Source organism: Daldinia caldariorum (genome assembly GCF_022478825.1).
Source record: "Daldinia caldariorum strain CBS 122874 unplaced genomic scaffold F4812scaffold_5, whole genome shotgun sequence".
NCBI classification, from domain to species: Eukaryota; Fungi; Ascomycota; class Sordariomycetes; order Xylariales; family Hypoxylaceae; genus Daldinia; species Daldinia caldariorum.
In genome coordinates, this window is record NW_025953041.1 from 592,521 (window position 1) to 603,936 (window position 11,416).

At 46.0% G+C, this 11,416-nt stretch overlaps 5 protein-coding genes across 5 annotated transcripts; 4 read left to right on the top strand and 1 right to left on the bottom strand.

The window, feature by feature from the left end:
- The first annotated feature begins 593 nt into the window (after positions 1-593).
- Positions 594-3,702, top strand: F4812DRAFT_422531 (uncharacterized protein). The gene is made up of 2 exons (XM_047933659.1): positions 594-1,187; positions 1,261-3,702. Exons 1-2 carry the CDS (start codon positions 1,089-1,091, stop codon positions 3,271-3,273), a joined length of 2,112 nt encoding a protein of 703 aa, XP_047791568.1. The 5' UTR covers positions 594-1,088; the 3' UTR covers positions 3,274-3,702.
- A 251-nt stretch (positions 3,703-3,953) lies between these two features.
- Positions 3,954-5,173, top strand: F4812DRAFT_323774 (carbohydrate-binding module family 50 protein). The gene has a single exon (XM_047931485.1). It carries the CDS (start codon positions 4,288-4,290, stop codon positions 4,807-4,809), a length of 522 nt encoding a protein of 173 aa, XP_047791569.1. The 5' UTR covers positions 3,954-4,287; the 3' UTR covers positions 4,810-5,173.
- On the bottom strand, positions 5,004-6,545 carry F4812DRAFT_323705 (NAD(P)-binding protein). Its single transcript, XM_047931484.1, has 4 exons — positions 6,188-6,545; positions 5,684-6,135; positions 5,475-5,634; positions 5,004-5,416 (listed from the first exon to the last, which is right to left on the bottom strand). Exons 1-4 carry the CDS (start codon positions 6,249-6,251, stop codon positions 5,199-5,201), a joined length of 894 nt encoding a protein of 297 aa, XP_047791570.1. The 5' UTR covers positions 6,252-6,545; the 3' UTR covers positions 5,004-5,198.
- An 842-nt stretch (positions 6,546-7,387) lies between these two features.
- On the top strand, positions 7,388-8,274 carry F4812DRAFT_323699 (uncharacterized protein). Its single transcript, XM_047931483.1, has 3 exons — positions 7,388-7,797; positions 7,865-7,971; positions 8,058-8,274. The coding sequence occupies exons 1-3, from the start codon at positions 7,764-7,766 to the stop codon at positions 8,223-8,225; spliced, it is 309 nt and encodes a 102-aa protein (XP_047791571.1). The 5' UTR covers positions 7,388-7,763; the 3' UTR covers positions 8,226-8,274.
- A 596-nt stretch (positions 8,275-8,870) lies between these two features.
- Positions 8,871-11,416, top strand: F4812DRAFT_422540 (uncharacterized protein). Its single transcript, XM_047933660.1, has one exon. The coding sequence runs from the start codon at positions 9,097-9,099 to the stop codon at positions 11,149-11,151; it is 2,055 nt and encodes a 684-aa protein (XP_047791572.1). The 5' UTR covers positions 8,871-9,096; the 3' UTR covers positions 11,152-11,416.

Here is an 11,416-nt window from a genome sequence, read left to right on the forward strand (position 1 = left end):
CCTGCGTTTAGCATGGAGGTCAGGGAGTGCACCTAATTTAGATAATTTGGGGTTGTTACCAGTGAAGTACCTTGTATTTTCCCGCAATTCTCGTTATCCAGATATGGATTTCGTCAGGTGAGGCTTACAAGATGTAGTGGCTCAGCTGCCTACCCACCACCTACATGTAGGAGGTGCTAAAGCAGGTTCAGGTAGTACACCCCCTGGCAATGTTAATCTGGCTAGTGGCTTTCTTCCCGAATTAATCGACTGATTGCATCAGAGGTTCTCTCTCCCCCGTCAGCCCGAGCTGATTGAATGCTGCTGGCAGCGCTGGTTGACCTGCCACCCACTTTTCCCACTTTTCTTGCGCTCTCACTTTTGCGCCGGCTCAACAGGGAGGCGGCACTTCACGCAAAGTCCTGATGGATTAATTAGAACTACACTACCTCTTTGTTTCTTTTTTGGTTTTTAGACTCGAGCTCACAAATAGATTATTTCAATTGGGTTTTCCTCTGATAATCAACGGATATTCTCTTTACTGTTCTAATACCTAACCTAGCTTCATCGTATTATTCAACCTTTCTTTGGTGTTGGTGAGAATTGCCGTGGCCAAAAAAAACCAATAATACCCCCTTCTCTTATTTCATTGTTTTTTTTCCGTCTTCAATCGTTCGTCTGGTCCGTCTCAACTTTCGCATGACGAAGATATATATCAAAAAGTAAAAAGTTCACATTTCCTGTCCTTTCCCCTTTCACGGGTTATGATAATAGCTCCAAACGACATCGATAAGCGTATGCGCTGGCGCCCTGAGGCACTTGTCAACTTCAAACTGCGCCCCCTCGACTGCATTTCAGCCCTGAGCATCCCATCACAATTAGGTGTCATTCTTTTACACTACTCACGTCTCATCTTACTTGCATAAAAAAGTCGGACACTCCTTAGGGCCGGAGAGAACCTGTAAATATCCAGCTGCCCCCAGGCCATATCCTTCGCATTACAACAACAGTAGTTCTTTAAGTTTAGAGCTTTTATTTTGGCTTTATACATACGTACTCCTGCATTGCAATCTTTTCTTGGCCTGGCTGGGTAAAGCTGTGTATTTGCAATGCCTCCCAATTCATCTGCTGCATTAAAGAAGCAGCAGATCACTCTTGCGCAATTGTCATCGTATGATGATATCCTCACCGATGCCTTAGTCGACCATGTAAGTGGAAAGTCTTGTCTCCGACATTGATGGTGCATTGAGATATGCGAAGGAGACTGACCTTTTACTATAGGCGTACTACTGGACCACAATCCCTAAGAACCGCCCATCTTATCACCCTTCGAGAGGAGTGAAAGAAGAGGAAATCACCAAGATCATTCAATCTCACCTTATTGTCGATCCGGATCTCGAGACTGCCGAGTCTAAACTCCTTGCGACAGACGGATTGCGCAAATTCCACGATGCGCTCAAGACTCCGAAAGAAAAAGCTGACTTCCGCGCTCATCTCCGCCGGTACATGCAAATCTACCTTCCGGACTGCCCTTTTGAGGTCAGCTCGACAAATCGATACACGATTGTTACTCACGAGGCGGCGGTGACTGCGCGCAAGTTTGTTAAGAAGGGCCAGCCGATTAAGTATCTATCGGGCATTCAGGTATTAATCACGGAGAAAGAGGAAAGAGAACTCTCGAAAAGAAAGAAGGATTTCAGCATTGTTGTCAGTGCAAGGAACAAATGTGCAAGTTTGTTCATGGGACCTGCGCGATTCGCCAACCATGACTGCGATGCCAATGCCCGTTTGATGATTACTGGCCAGGCAGGAATTGAGATCATTGCTGCTAGGGATATCGAAGTAGGCGACGAGATTACTGTCACATACTCTGAGAACTATTTTGGCGCCGACAACTGTGAATGTCTATGTCGGACTTGCGAGGACAATTTAGTGAATGGATGGGCACCGGCCGATGGCACTATTGCCGTCAAAAAGAGCATCGAGTCAACTATGGCAGAGGGTTACTCGTTACGCCATAGGAGACGAGATGATAGCTGCGCGTCTACTTCCCGAACTCCTTCAGTCACCCCTGACATCCGACCTCGAATCCTAAAGACGCGATCCAGGACGTTAAAGGTCGATTCTGACACCGGCTCTACTTTCGGGTCTCCGGCACCACAGGACATGTTACGCCAAAAGCGGAAGCGCGAATTCGAATCGCTACAATCACCACCAGTTACTCCCAATAAAAAGCTAAAGTCATTACAGTATGAGGTCGAGGCTCTACCTGTTCCTCCAACCTTGTCTAGACGCAGTAGCGACGAAAGTTCCGCTAGCACTACCTCCTCCGAAAGGGAGAGTGTGGATATGGTTCTAACAGATGTTACAACTCCCGAAGATGTCAAAGACCCCATCCTAAAATCACCGACACTAACACCTGCAAAACTATCAACTACTTCTCTTAAACAGGAGGATTCAGATGCGTCCTCACTTTCCGAAATTATATATAACCCTTCAAGCCCTGAAGCCCAAGACTCTATAGCCGTAGCACCATTGCCTACCGTCGAGACTGTAGGTCAAACGAGTAATGATATGATTACTCCCCCGTCCAGCCAAGTTGAAGAGCCGCCATCGGACAGCATCGTACTCCCAGCGGCGATCGTTGCCATTGCAGCTATCTCCAATTCGGCACAAGCTGCTACCTCTACCCTTGAGGAGGCGGAACTCTCGGTTTCAACGCAAGAACCTAGCCCAAAACGAGGTCGCCCCAGAGGTAGAGCGTCGAAGAATGAGCTTCCAGCCGTAAGCCACGCAGCTGAAGAGTCCGGACCTTCAAAACGTACTCGAACGCCAGGGGATTATACACTTACGCCAGTGCTACTTTCTGAGCCTAACACTGCCTGGATACATTGCACTGTGTGTAGCGAGCCATTTGTTCAGCAAAATGCTTATTATACGCGAAGTTCTTGTCCGCGATGCGAGCGTCATTCTAAGCTCTATGGTTACCAGTGGCCTAAAACTGAGAAAGAGGGTAAACATGACAAGGAGGAACGCATATTAGATCACCGTACAGTCCATCGATTCTTAACCGCAGAAGACGAAGCAAGAATCCGTGGACGAAAGTTTCCTACTGCGACTACTACAGCTACTCCCGAGAAGGAGACACCAGAGAAAAGGGGAAAAGGCCGACCTCGAAAGGTATGGTCTGAGCTAGGTTCGGACGATGAAATGGACGAGGACGATGACAGGGAGCTTGACAGCATTAGACGAAGCATAAGGAAACGGCAACCGAGTATAAAAGTCGCATGTTAGCATATCAGCATATAGTGGGTTTGGCAGCGCGGGAGTGGTTGGGTTAATTGGTTTATCTCGAACAACAACCCGCGGTCCCTCTATGGGACATGTAACTTCTACCCCCCCAGGCATATTCCGGCGTTTCTGTGCCATAGCGTTCTCATCATTCATCGAGTTTAACTGTATACATAAAGTAGTTGGTAGAAAAGATAGTTCCAATGCTTCTGTCTAAAATACCTACCACCTATCCAATAATGCACACAATAGTTTTATTGCTTGAGACTTTGTTTGGAAAATTGTTCTATGAATTGCCTCATGAATCTAATTGCTATATCATGAAGTAGATTATTAGGTACCTTAGTTAGATGTACAAGTGAGTATAGCATTTAAGCTAATGTCAATCATATGTAGAATGGAGATGTTGTGATATTCGATATCAAGATGTACTATGTAACCTGTTACCGCACCGTGTACAAGATGTTCAGGAGATACCTACCTCCTAGTGTGTCTGTCTTAGCCACACTTAACGTCATATCATGCGCTTCAATCCATCTTGTCATGTTTGCTGCAAACAAGCCCAGACAGCCAATCACGTCATAGTATTAGGTACATTACAACGTGTAGTATCCACCTCCTACCTAACCCAACTAACCCGGCTAACCCAGACCTAGAGGACCTATTTTGAGGAGCACAGGTACATCGTACCTGTGTATCAGACGTTTCAGGGGCTTTCTTAAAACAGCTTTCCACTACGTAGATTGCACAATAACGTAAGCCAGCTACATGGTTCCGTTTCTTCCGCGTAACACCATTCGACATTTGCTTTATTCTACACTTTACAACTTCTAGTTGTGAATTTCTGATTTGCATTTCACACATAATAAGTACAGGTAGGTAACCACGCTTATTTACTATTTAGCTTCCTACATTGGTACCTTTCTCTAAAACTATTGTAGCACAGTCAAAATCCCCATTTCACTAGCTTCCTAGCTCGATCCTATTCTCAAGCTTATCCCCACTTTGAACGTTACAATGAGCCGCTGGTCACAATACGATACAGACGAGGAACGCTTACCTGAGGGTATGCAACGTATCGGCTATGATGCCGACACGCAGACCTACACATTTCGTGATGCCGAAGGCACGATCTGGGAGAGCGCACCCGGTAATCGGTACGGTCAACTCCATCCCGTCAATACGACATACGCACCCTACGGTGACGAAGAAGCACGGGATGCAACGGAGCCACTGCATTCCCCCTCAAAGGGTCCATATACTTCGTGGCGACATGAGATGATGCCTTTGCTTAATTGGTTCTTATTAGTCGGTCTATTTCTGATTTTTATATTTTGGTTCATTGGCGGTACGACTAAGAAGATCGAGCCGGTTAATTGCGGAGAGCACAGCAGTCCGTACAAGATCAAATCAGGGGACACATGCTGGGCCATCGCTGAGGGGCATCATCTCCCACTTGATTCCCTCATGAACGAGAACCAGGGTCTCGACTGCGATAAGTTGCCCGTCGGTGGCACGGTTTGTATCCCAAGGGTCTAAGACAGTCGCTACACCAAAAGGGTACAGGGTCTTCTGGTTGTTCTAGGGGTTCTTGACACGGCAGTGTTGGCTCGTAAGACTGTTGCCAAAGTCGAGTCATTTGCTTCGTGGGTGTTTATAAATATGAGTGAGTAGCTGTGCTATCTTGCCCATCTAATTTGCTTCTCGTACTATGGTTTTATTCGGTAGCTATCGTAACTCTATGTCTACTACAAGAAGCCATATCTAGCTTTTAGCTCTGTGTACGGTCCCTTCTATCTAGATTCCGCGCCGTAATACGAGCCGACGATTGCCTTCTACAATGGATCCATCGACACGCCGGTTAGCTCTGTTGAGTGAAGGTGAAGACTGTCAAACGCTAGACAAACAAATTCTAGTCACAGGAGCAATCAATAATCGGATGGCATCGTCGATAGCTTTCCTCCATCGTTGACGAGAATAAACCCGTTACAGAAAGAACCTGCCTTGCTGGCAAGATAGAGGACAGCACCAGCCATTTCGTCATCGCCTCCGAACTTTCTAGCAGGGATGAACTTAGGATCGTCGGCCGTCTCTGTAGCAGGATCGCGTGATCCAATCAAACCTGACGCTAGCTCGGAAGGGAATACTATATATCTATTAACGTCTGAATCGCTAAAGGTTACCGAGAGGATTGAGGAACTTACGCCCTGGAGCCAGTGCATTTACTCTAATCCCATGGACGTTGAGCCCGGTGCTAGCGTGCTTGGTAAGATGAATGAGTGATGATTTGCTTCCTGAATAAGCAAGCGCCGAAAAGTACATTCGACTAAATCCTGAAATACTGCTGGTGATAATCACTTGGCTCTAGGGATGTATTAGCAAACGCAGTTGGGTACACCCAAGCCTTTCATACCTGGATTGAGGGAACATCGCTGCCTTGTTTCGTCGGAGCTCCGAATCCGCCTTCCAAGGCACGTTTGTTACCCGCGTCTAAGAGCTCAAGGAATGCAAATATGGAGAACAGTGTACCAGTGACGTTGACGTGGAAAGCGTTAGTAAACTCTTCCATAGAAGTATCTTCGAATAGAGTCTTCCGGAGCTCTGAGATGGACGCTCCCTTGGTCCAGGATGCCGGTGGGCCGATGATGCCGGAGTTAGCAATGAATAGGTTTACATAGCCGACATCTTTTGTTATAAAATCGACCGCAGACTGGAGGGATTCCTTGGTCGAGATATCGCATTGCACGGGAATGATGTTGGGGTGCGCCTCTGCAGCAGTTTCAAGAACCTCCCGTCGTCGTCCTAGTATATAGACTTTCCTCGCTCCAGCCCCCGCCAACGCCTTGGCCATGATAAGTCCGATGCCTTTTGACGGGTTAGACATGATAAAAAGAACATAGAAGGGTTGGAGACATACCGCTTCCACCGCCAGTGATGGCTGCCACTAGGCCATCCACCCGGAACAATCCAGACGAGTCCATTATAGCTACTTTGATTTATAAATGAAGAAACAATAGTTATCAACCTATCTTTATATAATACTTGCCCAAGATACACTAGATGAGCCGTGAACTTGGTCATTTATATGTAATCTAATAGCCTATAACAATATGGAACATTCCCAGATGAGATATATTCGACACGTATTTATAAACTCCGCAAAGTCCGGCAAGGAGGGGATGTCCGTAGCTCTTGAACCTTGAGGCAGGTTAATAATGCGGTCGCCCATGGAGTCGTCCGGGGGGACGTTCTTAGTAATGAGACTTGCAGCTACCTAGAAGGGCTACGGGTATGCAATTCTTGATTTGAAAGCAGAGGAGTAATCATTGCGAGATTTGAAATGTACCTAGCTCGAGATTGAGCATTGCTTTCGCCTGTACCTAAACCCCAAGTGACCTTCATGTCCGACTCTCAGTATGATAATAGAACCGCAGAACTCCTAACTTCGTGATTATGTTCTCAAGAAACTCAGATATGACAATCTAGTTTTCGATTGATTTTTGCTTACTGGGAGTCTTGCTCTAGAAGAGTGCGGGGTATATATTACTTGTGGTTATAAATTTGCTAAAATGACAACAGGGGTTTCCGTCAATTTGAACTACAACAATGATATTCTGTCTGGGTTTAAGTTGATAACCGGTATAGTTACGGACCATTATATTGTTTATTGGGCTACGGCAAGTTATATGAGCTTTATTGGAAATAGAAGCCCCTTACGAACGAAAGCCTCATCAATATAGGAGTACTGAATTATATTAGTATTTAGTATCGCTGTTCACTGCGTGGTCTATCTCCCCCTGTGAATTGGCATAAGCTGTTAATTGAATAATAGTTTAGCCGCCAACTTCTAACTCTCAGAGCGAGAGATCTGGTTTTATTTACGCTGTCGCTTTCCTCTCCTCGCCTATGAGTTACTTATTTGGGACAGATGTGAAACACGGCTCCCCGTCCAGTTCATCTGCCGATTCCGTCGTCTCGTCCGAACAACGTCGCAGATCCTCAGATCCTCGGAGTAAAATGACAGCATTGCATTAACGGCCTGTTGGCATTGACAGTCTGGAGACTGCCGATCTCACTCCAAGCACATTTCCGGCTGAAGTACACCAGGCAACACCTCGCCAAGTTTACGCCGCGTCGCCTTTCGCTTAACGTGTCTCCGGCTCCGGTTTTGTCATTGTGGGTTTTCCTGAATACTGCATCTCAACTTGAACTGCGTTTGATCTTCGTAAGAGTTTATCTGTGCGAGAGTTGGATGGACAGGTAATATTGGTTAATGGTCAGATGAACTTGGTCAGTTATCTGAGGGAAGAAAAACTACAAATAGCTAGACATATCCTCCAGATGAGCAAATAGTTCTTGACATTGCGAAAATCTCATCTTTCAGCTTCAGCTCCTTTCTTTCTTGTATAAATCTAGTTGCGACCTGGTGTTGCTCATTTTACCTTCGACTATTCCCTACCTTTGAATCAACTCAGACATCGTGGTCCGTCAAAATGGTTCGCATCAATACCGCTGCACTTCTAGCGTGTAAGTCTTGGTCTTAGTCAAAAAATCTTCTTTCCGCGCTCCATGATTGACCATTCTTATCTCGTAGTTGCTCTCGCAGCTCTGGCTCAAGTTACGCCGAACAATGCCGGTGCCAAAGACGTGGGCCAGGGCAACGGCCAGCAGTTTATTACCGGCGGCTGCACGTCAGACGCTGTAAGTACCTATTCTATATTAAGCTCTTCATACCTAGATAAGCGCGGTGACGACTTCGGGCACTAATCAAGTCATCTCTTCGATAGGACTGCTCGTCCGCATGCTGTGCCGAAGTTGAAACCACGGGCCTGGGCGTCTGTTCCAACGAAGTTGCGTCGCTTCAGAATGGGAAATTGGGCTGTGGCTTCGTCGATCCCAATGCCGAGCAGACTATCGCAAATGCACAGGCCCAAGTGAAAAAGCAGGGCTTTTAAGGCTGGATGAGGGCTGGATGAGAATGTTCTGCTGGTACCTATCGGCTATGTGTATTAGCAGTCACATCAATCAACATATGTCGTATATTATCTAGTGTTTAAGCGATTGCTCGCTTCACAGAGGAATTGATGTATTTATATTGAAGTGGTGCTAAGGAATGTGACAAGGTTCTAAAGGCTCCTAGCCCCTATATCCAAGTGTCTTCCGAAGCACCGGCGTTTCATCAGCTCGCCCTCCGTAGTTGCCTTCCGGTCTATTACCGGTCCCTTCATTCCTGCCCGATGGAACTGCTACAACCTACCCCAATTACGCGTAATTGATTTAGATCAAACTTGAAGCGTAAGATGATATGATAGCGAGAAAATATCCTGTTTGACGGGTCCGTATAATGCAGGACACGCCACTTCGGACCCCAACATAGGAGGTAATTACCCCTAAAAAGAAAACATAACCTCGTCTAAAAATAGGTAGGTACCAATGAAATCATATCTAAGCTACTACGATGCCAGTGTCAGATCAGGCCTGGGTGGCTTCTACTAGGTATCTGCTTATGAGGTACCGTCCATTTTTATCAATAGCTGAGATGTGGCGTTCCTGATTTTGCATTACACGACATTAGTTGGGTACATTATTATTACAAGTTGTCTAAGACACCTTCAGTGCTTTTATCAGCCTCTCTAATCCTATTATATGTGTTCCCTACCAGGTAGTCTACCCATCAATCAAAGACAGGTATCCCGCACAAGCCTCGAAATTCTTCAATGCCTACTTCACATGCAAACCTTACCTAGGTAACTTACCGAAATAGGTATTACGGAATCACAACTAAATAAGCCTTCACAGCACGAGCTACCTTTCAGCCAGAAGAAGATGCCCAATCACCGGGGATCTGAAAGCATTTTCGGTCAGTACAGACGGATTTTCACAAGTCCCCCCAAGCCACATAAAACTTCTTCACCTACGGCTTCAGGCCAACCTGTTACGACGACTAGGCTTGAAACCCTATTGAATGCGTGGAGGTTTTGGAAATTGGAGATTCTGTCTTGCCTGCTTGTGCTGGCATCGCCTTTAGTTATACTGGCTACGCTCTATCCATACGACAGGCGGCCTTTGCCCCAGTGGCCAATTCGAATATCAGTAAACACTTTACTTTCGATTTACTCAATGGTGTTCAAGGCTAGCCTGGGATTTGTGGCTGCTTCGTGCATTGGCCAGCTGCAATGGATTTGGTTCTCCCAGGAACGTCCAATCTATGATCTTGTTCGATACGACAACGCGCGCCAAGGTCCATGGGGATCGCTTCAGTTGCTTTGGGCGCAACGTATGCGTCAGCCTCTAACAGCTTTAGGCGGTATTCTCCTAATTTTAGCTGTCGGTATTGATCCTTTCATTCAGCAACTTATCGACCTTGACGATTGCAGTATAGTGGTCGACGATAGTAAGGCTATGTTACCCCGTACAAACAGATTTAATGACCAGCTTGAGGTACCAACGTTTGGGCATGACATCGACTCAGCAATTTCACGAGGAGTTACACAATTGGGAAGCGGTATATACCCCGAATGTGCAACTGGAAATTGCTCTTTTCCAGATGCTTATGGCACTCTTGGATACTGCAGTTTCTGTGAAGACTCGTCAGATGAGATCACCATCGACACAATTCACACACCAATCACAAACTCAACGGTCTGGCCGTATCCCAACGAAACCGTCACTATAAGGTCCAGTCTTCCTGAAGGAATATACCAAGCCAATAATCCGATGGACCTTGCGCGCCTGAATGTTACCTATTCTATCAACGTCTCCGAGTCCGATCCTTACGAGACATTTGGAATAGACGGAGTTGAGGTGGCAAAAATGAGTATATTCTTTGACGACGACGACGAGCTCAGCGTGCCAGCGAGACCGGAAAGGATGAAGGTCAAAATACTTGCCGGGAAAACGTCATTCTCCGATAGACATATTGACATGTCTACTGGACAGATTATAAAGGAGTGTGAAAACAGGACTTTTGCCAACACATGGCGCTGCAGGGGGTACGGGGCGGCTACGTGCGCAATTCAACCATGTGTGAGGATATATAATTCCACGGTGCAGGCAGGCCACTTATCTGAGAACCTGCTCACCCAAACCGGCGACACGGCATGGGGAAATCACCTTCCTGACAACATGGGACTTGGCATTGTAGATACAAAGTGCCTCACGCCTCAAAATAAAAGCACTATAATCAACCAAGGATACGTTATTGACGAATCACAACGTTGGCTTCCTTATAACGCTTCGTTTTATACTGGTGGCGGCGACTTGTCGACAGTGAATATATCTACCTCACTTCTTGCCCAGAAATGTTTATATTTCATGGACAATGGATTTGTATCCAGCTTTGGGCCTTTTGTAATCGGCGGATATTTCAACGGTGCTCTGAAAGGTGCCGGTGGTCATAACGGCAAAGACGGATTGACTATTAGCGAGTTCGACGGGCCAGATATTATACGAAGTATTTACAACTACGGTCGTGTCGACTTCGACCATATACAAGGCATATTTTCGAATATATCCGAGTCCTTAACTACGTACATTCGAACTAACGGAAACGAAAACTACTCAGAACCCGCCGTTGGGGAGGTTTTTCACTATGCGACCTGTATTCGCGTTCGATGGGAATGGATAGCATTCCCGTCGTTGCTAGTCTTCCTCACCATGGTGCTACTTATCTGGACCATATGTTCGAAGGAATCTAGGACCTTTCCGGCCTGGAAAGCGTCCCCCCTTCCTTGGCTTATGTATGGGCCAGACAGCTCCGGGCTTTTCAATAGGGACGAGTTGGAAGAGATAGAATACGAAACTGATGAAATGGAAAGGATATCTAGGGTAATAACAATTACCTGGAAGCCCCTACCTAACCCGCATATTCAAACGGATTAGTTGAATAGAAGTTCAGTTGATAGGGTTAAGGACATTTAGATATCAATGTTAGGTGCACATAAGTCAGGTACCTAAAGCATATTGTATATAGTAGTTAAAAGTCATTACTACTAATCTATAAGTCAATGATAATATTTGATCGAACAATCTTTTCATTTAGCGGTCTTTCTAGGTCCGAGAATGCCTTAAGATTACCTATTCTAGAGGTACTTATCATCTTCAGCGCAACTGTTCATTACCGTAGGAAATGACGATACCTAAGAAT

Coding starts and splice junctions, on each gene's coding strand:
- F4812DRAFT_323774 (XM_047931485.1), top strand. CDS start 4,288: ATGAGCCGCTGGTCACAATACGATACAGACGAGGAACGCTTACCTGAG.
- F4812DRAFT_422531 (XM_047933659.1), top strand. CDS start 1,089: ATGCCTCCCAATTCATCTGCTGCATTAAAGAAGCAGCAGATCACTCTT. Junction 1,188..1,260: donor CCGATGCCTTAGTCGACCAT/GTAAGTGGAAAG, acceptor CTTTTACTATAG/GCGTACTACTGGACCACAAT.
- F4812DRAFT_323699 (XM_047931483.1), top strand. CDS start 7,764: ATGGTTCGCATCAATACCGCTGCACTTCTAGCGT. Junction 7,798..7,864: donor TACCGCTGCACTTCTAGCGT/GTAAGTCTTGGT, acceptor CTTATCTCGTAG/TTGCTCTCGCAGCTCTGGCT. Junction 7,972..8,057: donor GCGGCTGCACGTCAGACGCT/GTAAGTACCTAT, acceptor TCTCTTCGATAG/GACTGCTCGTCCGCATGCTG.
- F4812DRAFT_422540 (XM_047933660.1), top strand. CDS start 9,097: ATGCCCAATCACCGGGGATCTGAAAGCATTTTCGGTCAGTACAGACGG.
- F4812DRAFT_323705 (XM_047931484.1), bottom strand. CDS start 6,251: ATGGACTCGTCTGGATTGTTCCGGGTGGATGGCCTAGTGGCAGCCATC. Junction 6,136..6,187: donor CATCACTGGCGGTGGAAGCG/GTATGTCTCCAA, acceptor ACCCGTCAAAAG/GCATCGGACTTATCATGGCC. Junction 5,635..5,683: donor GCGATGTTCCCTCAATCCAG/GTATGAAAGGCT, acceptor ATACATCCCTAG/AGCCAAGTGATTATCACCAG.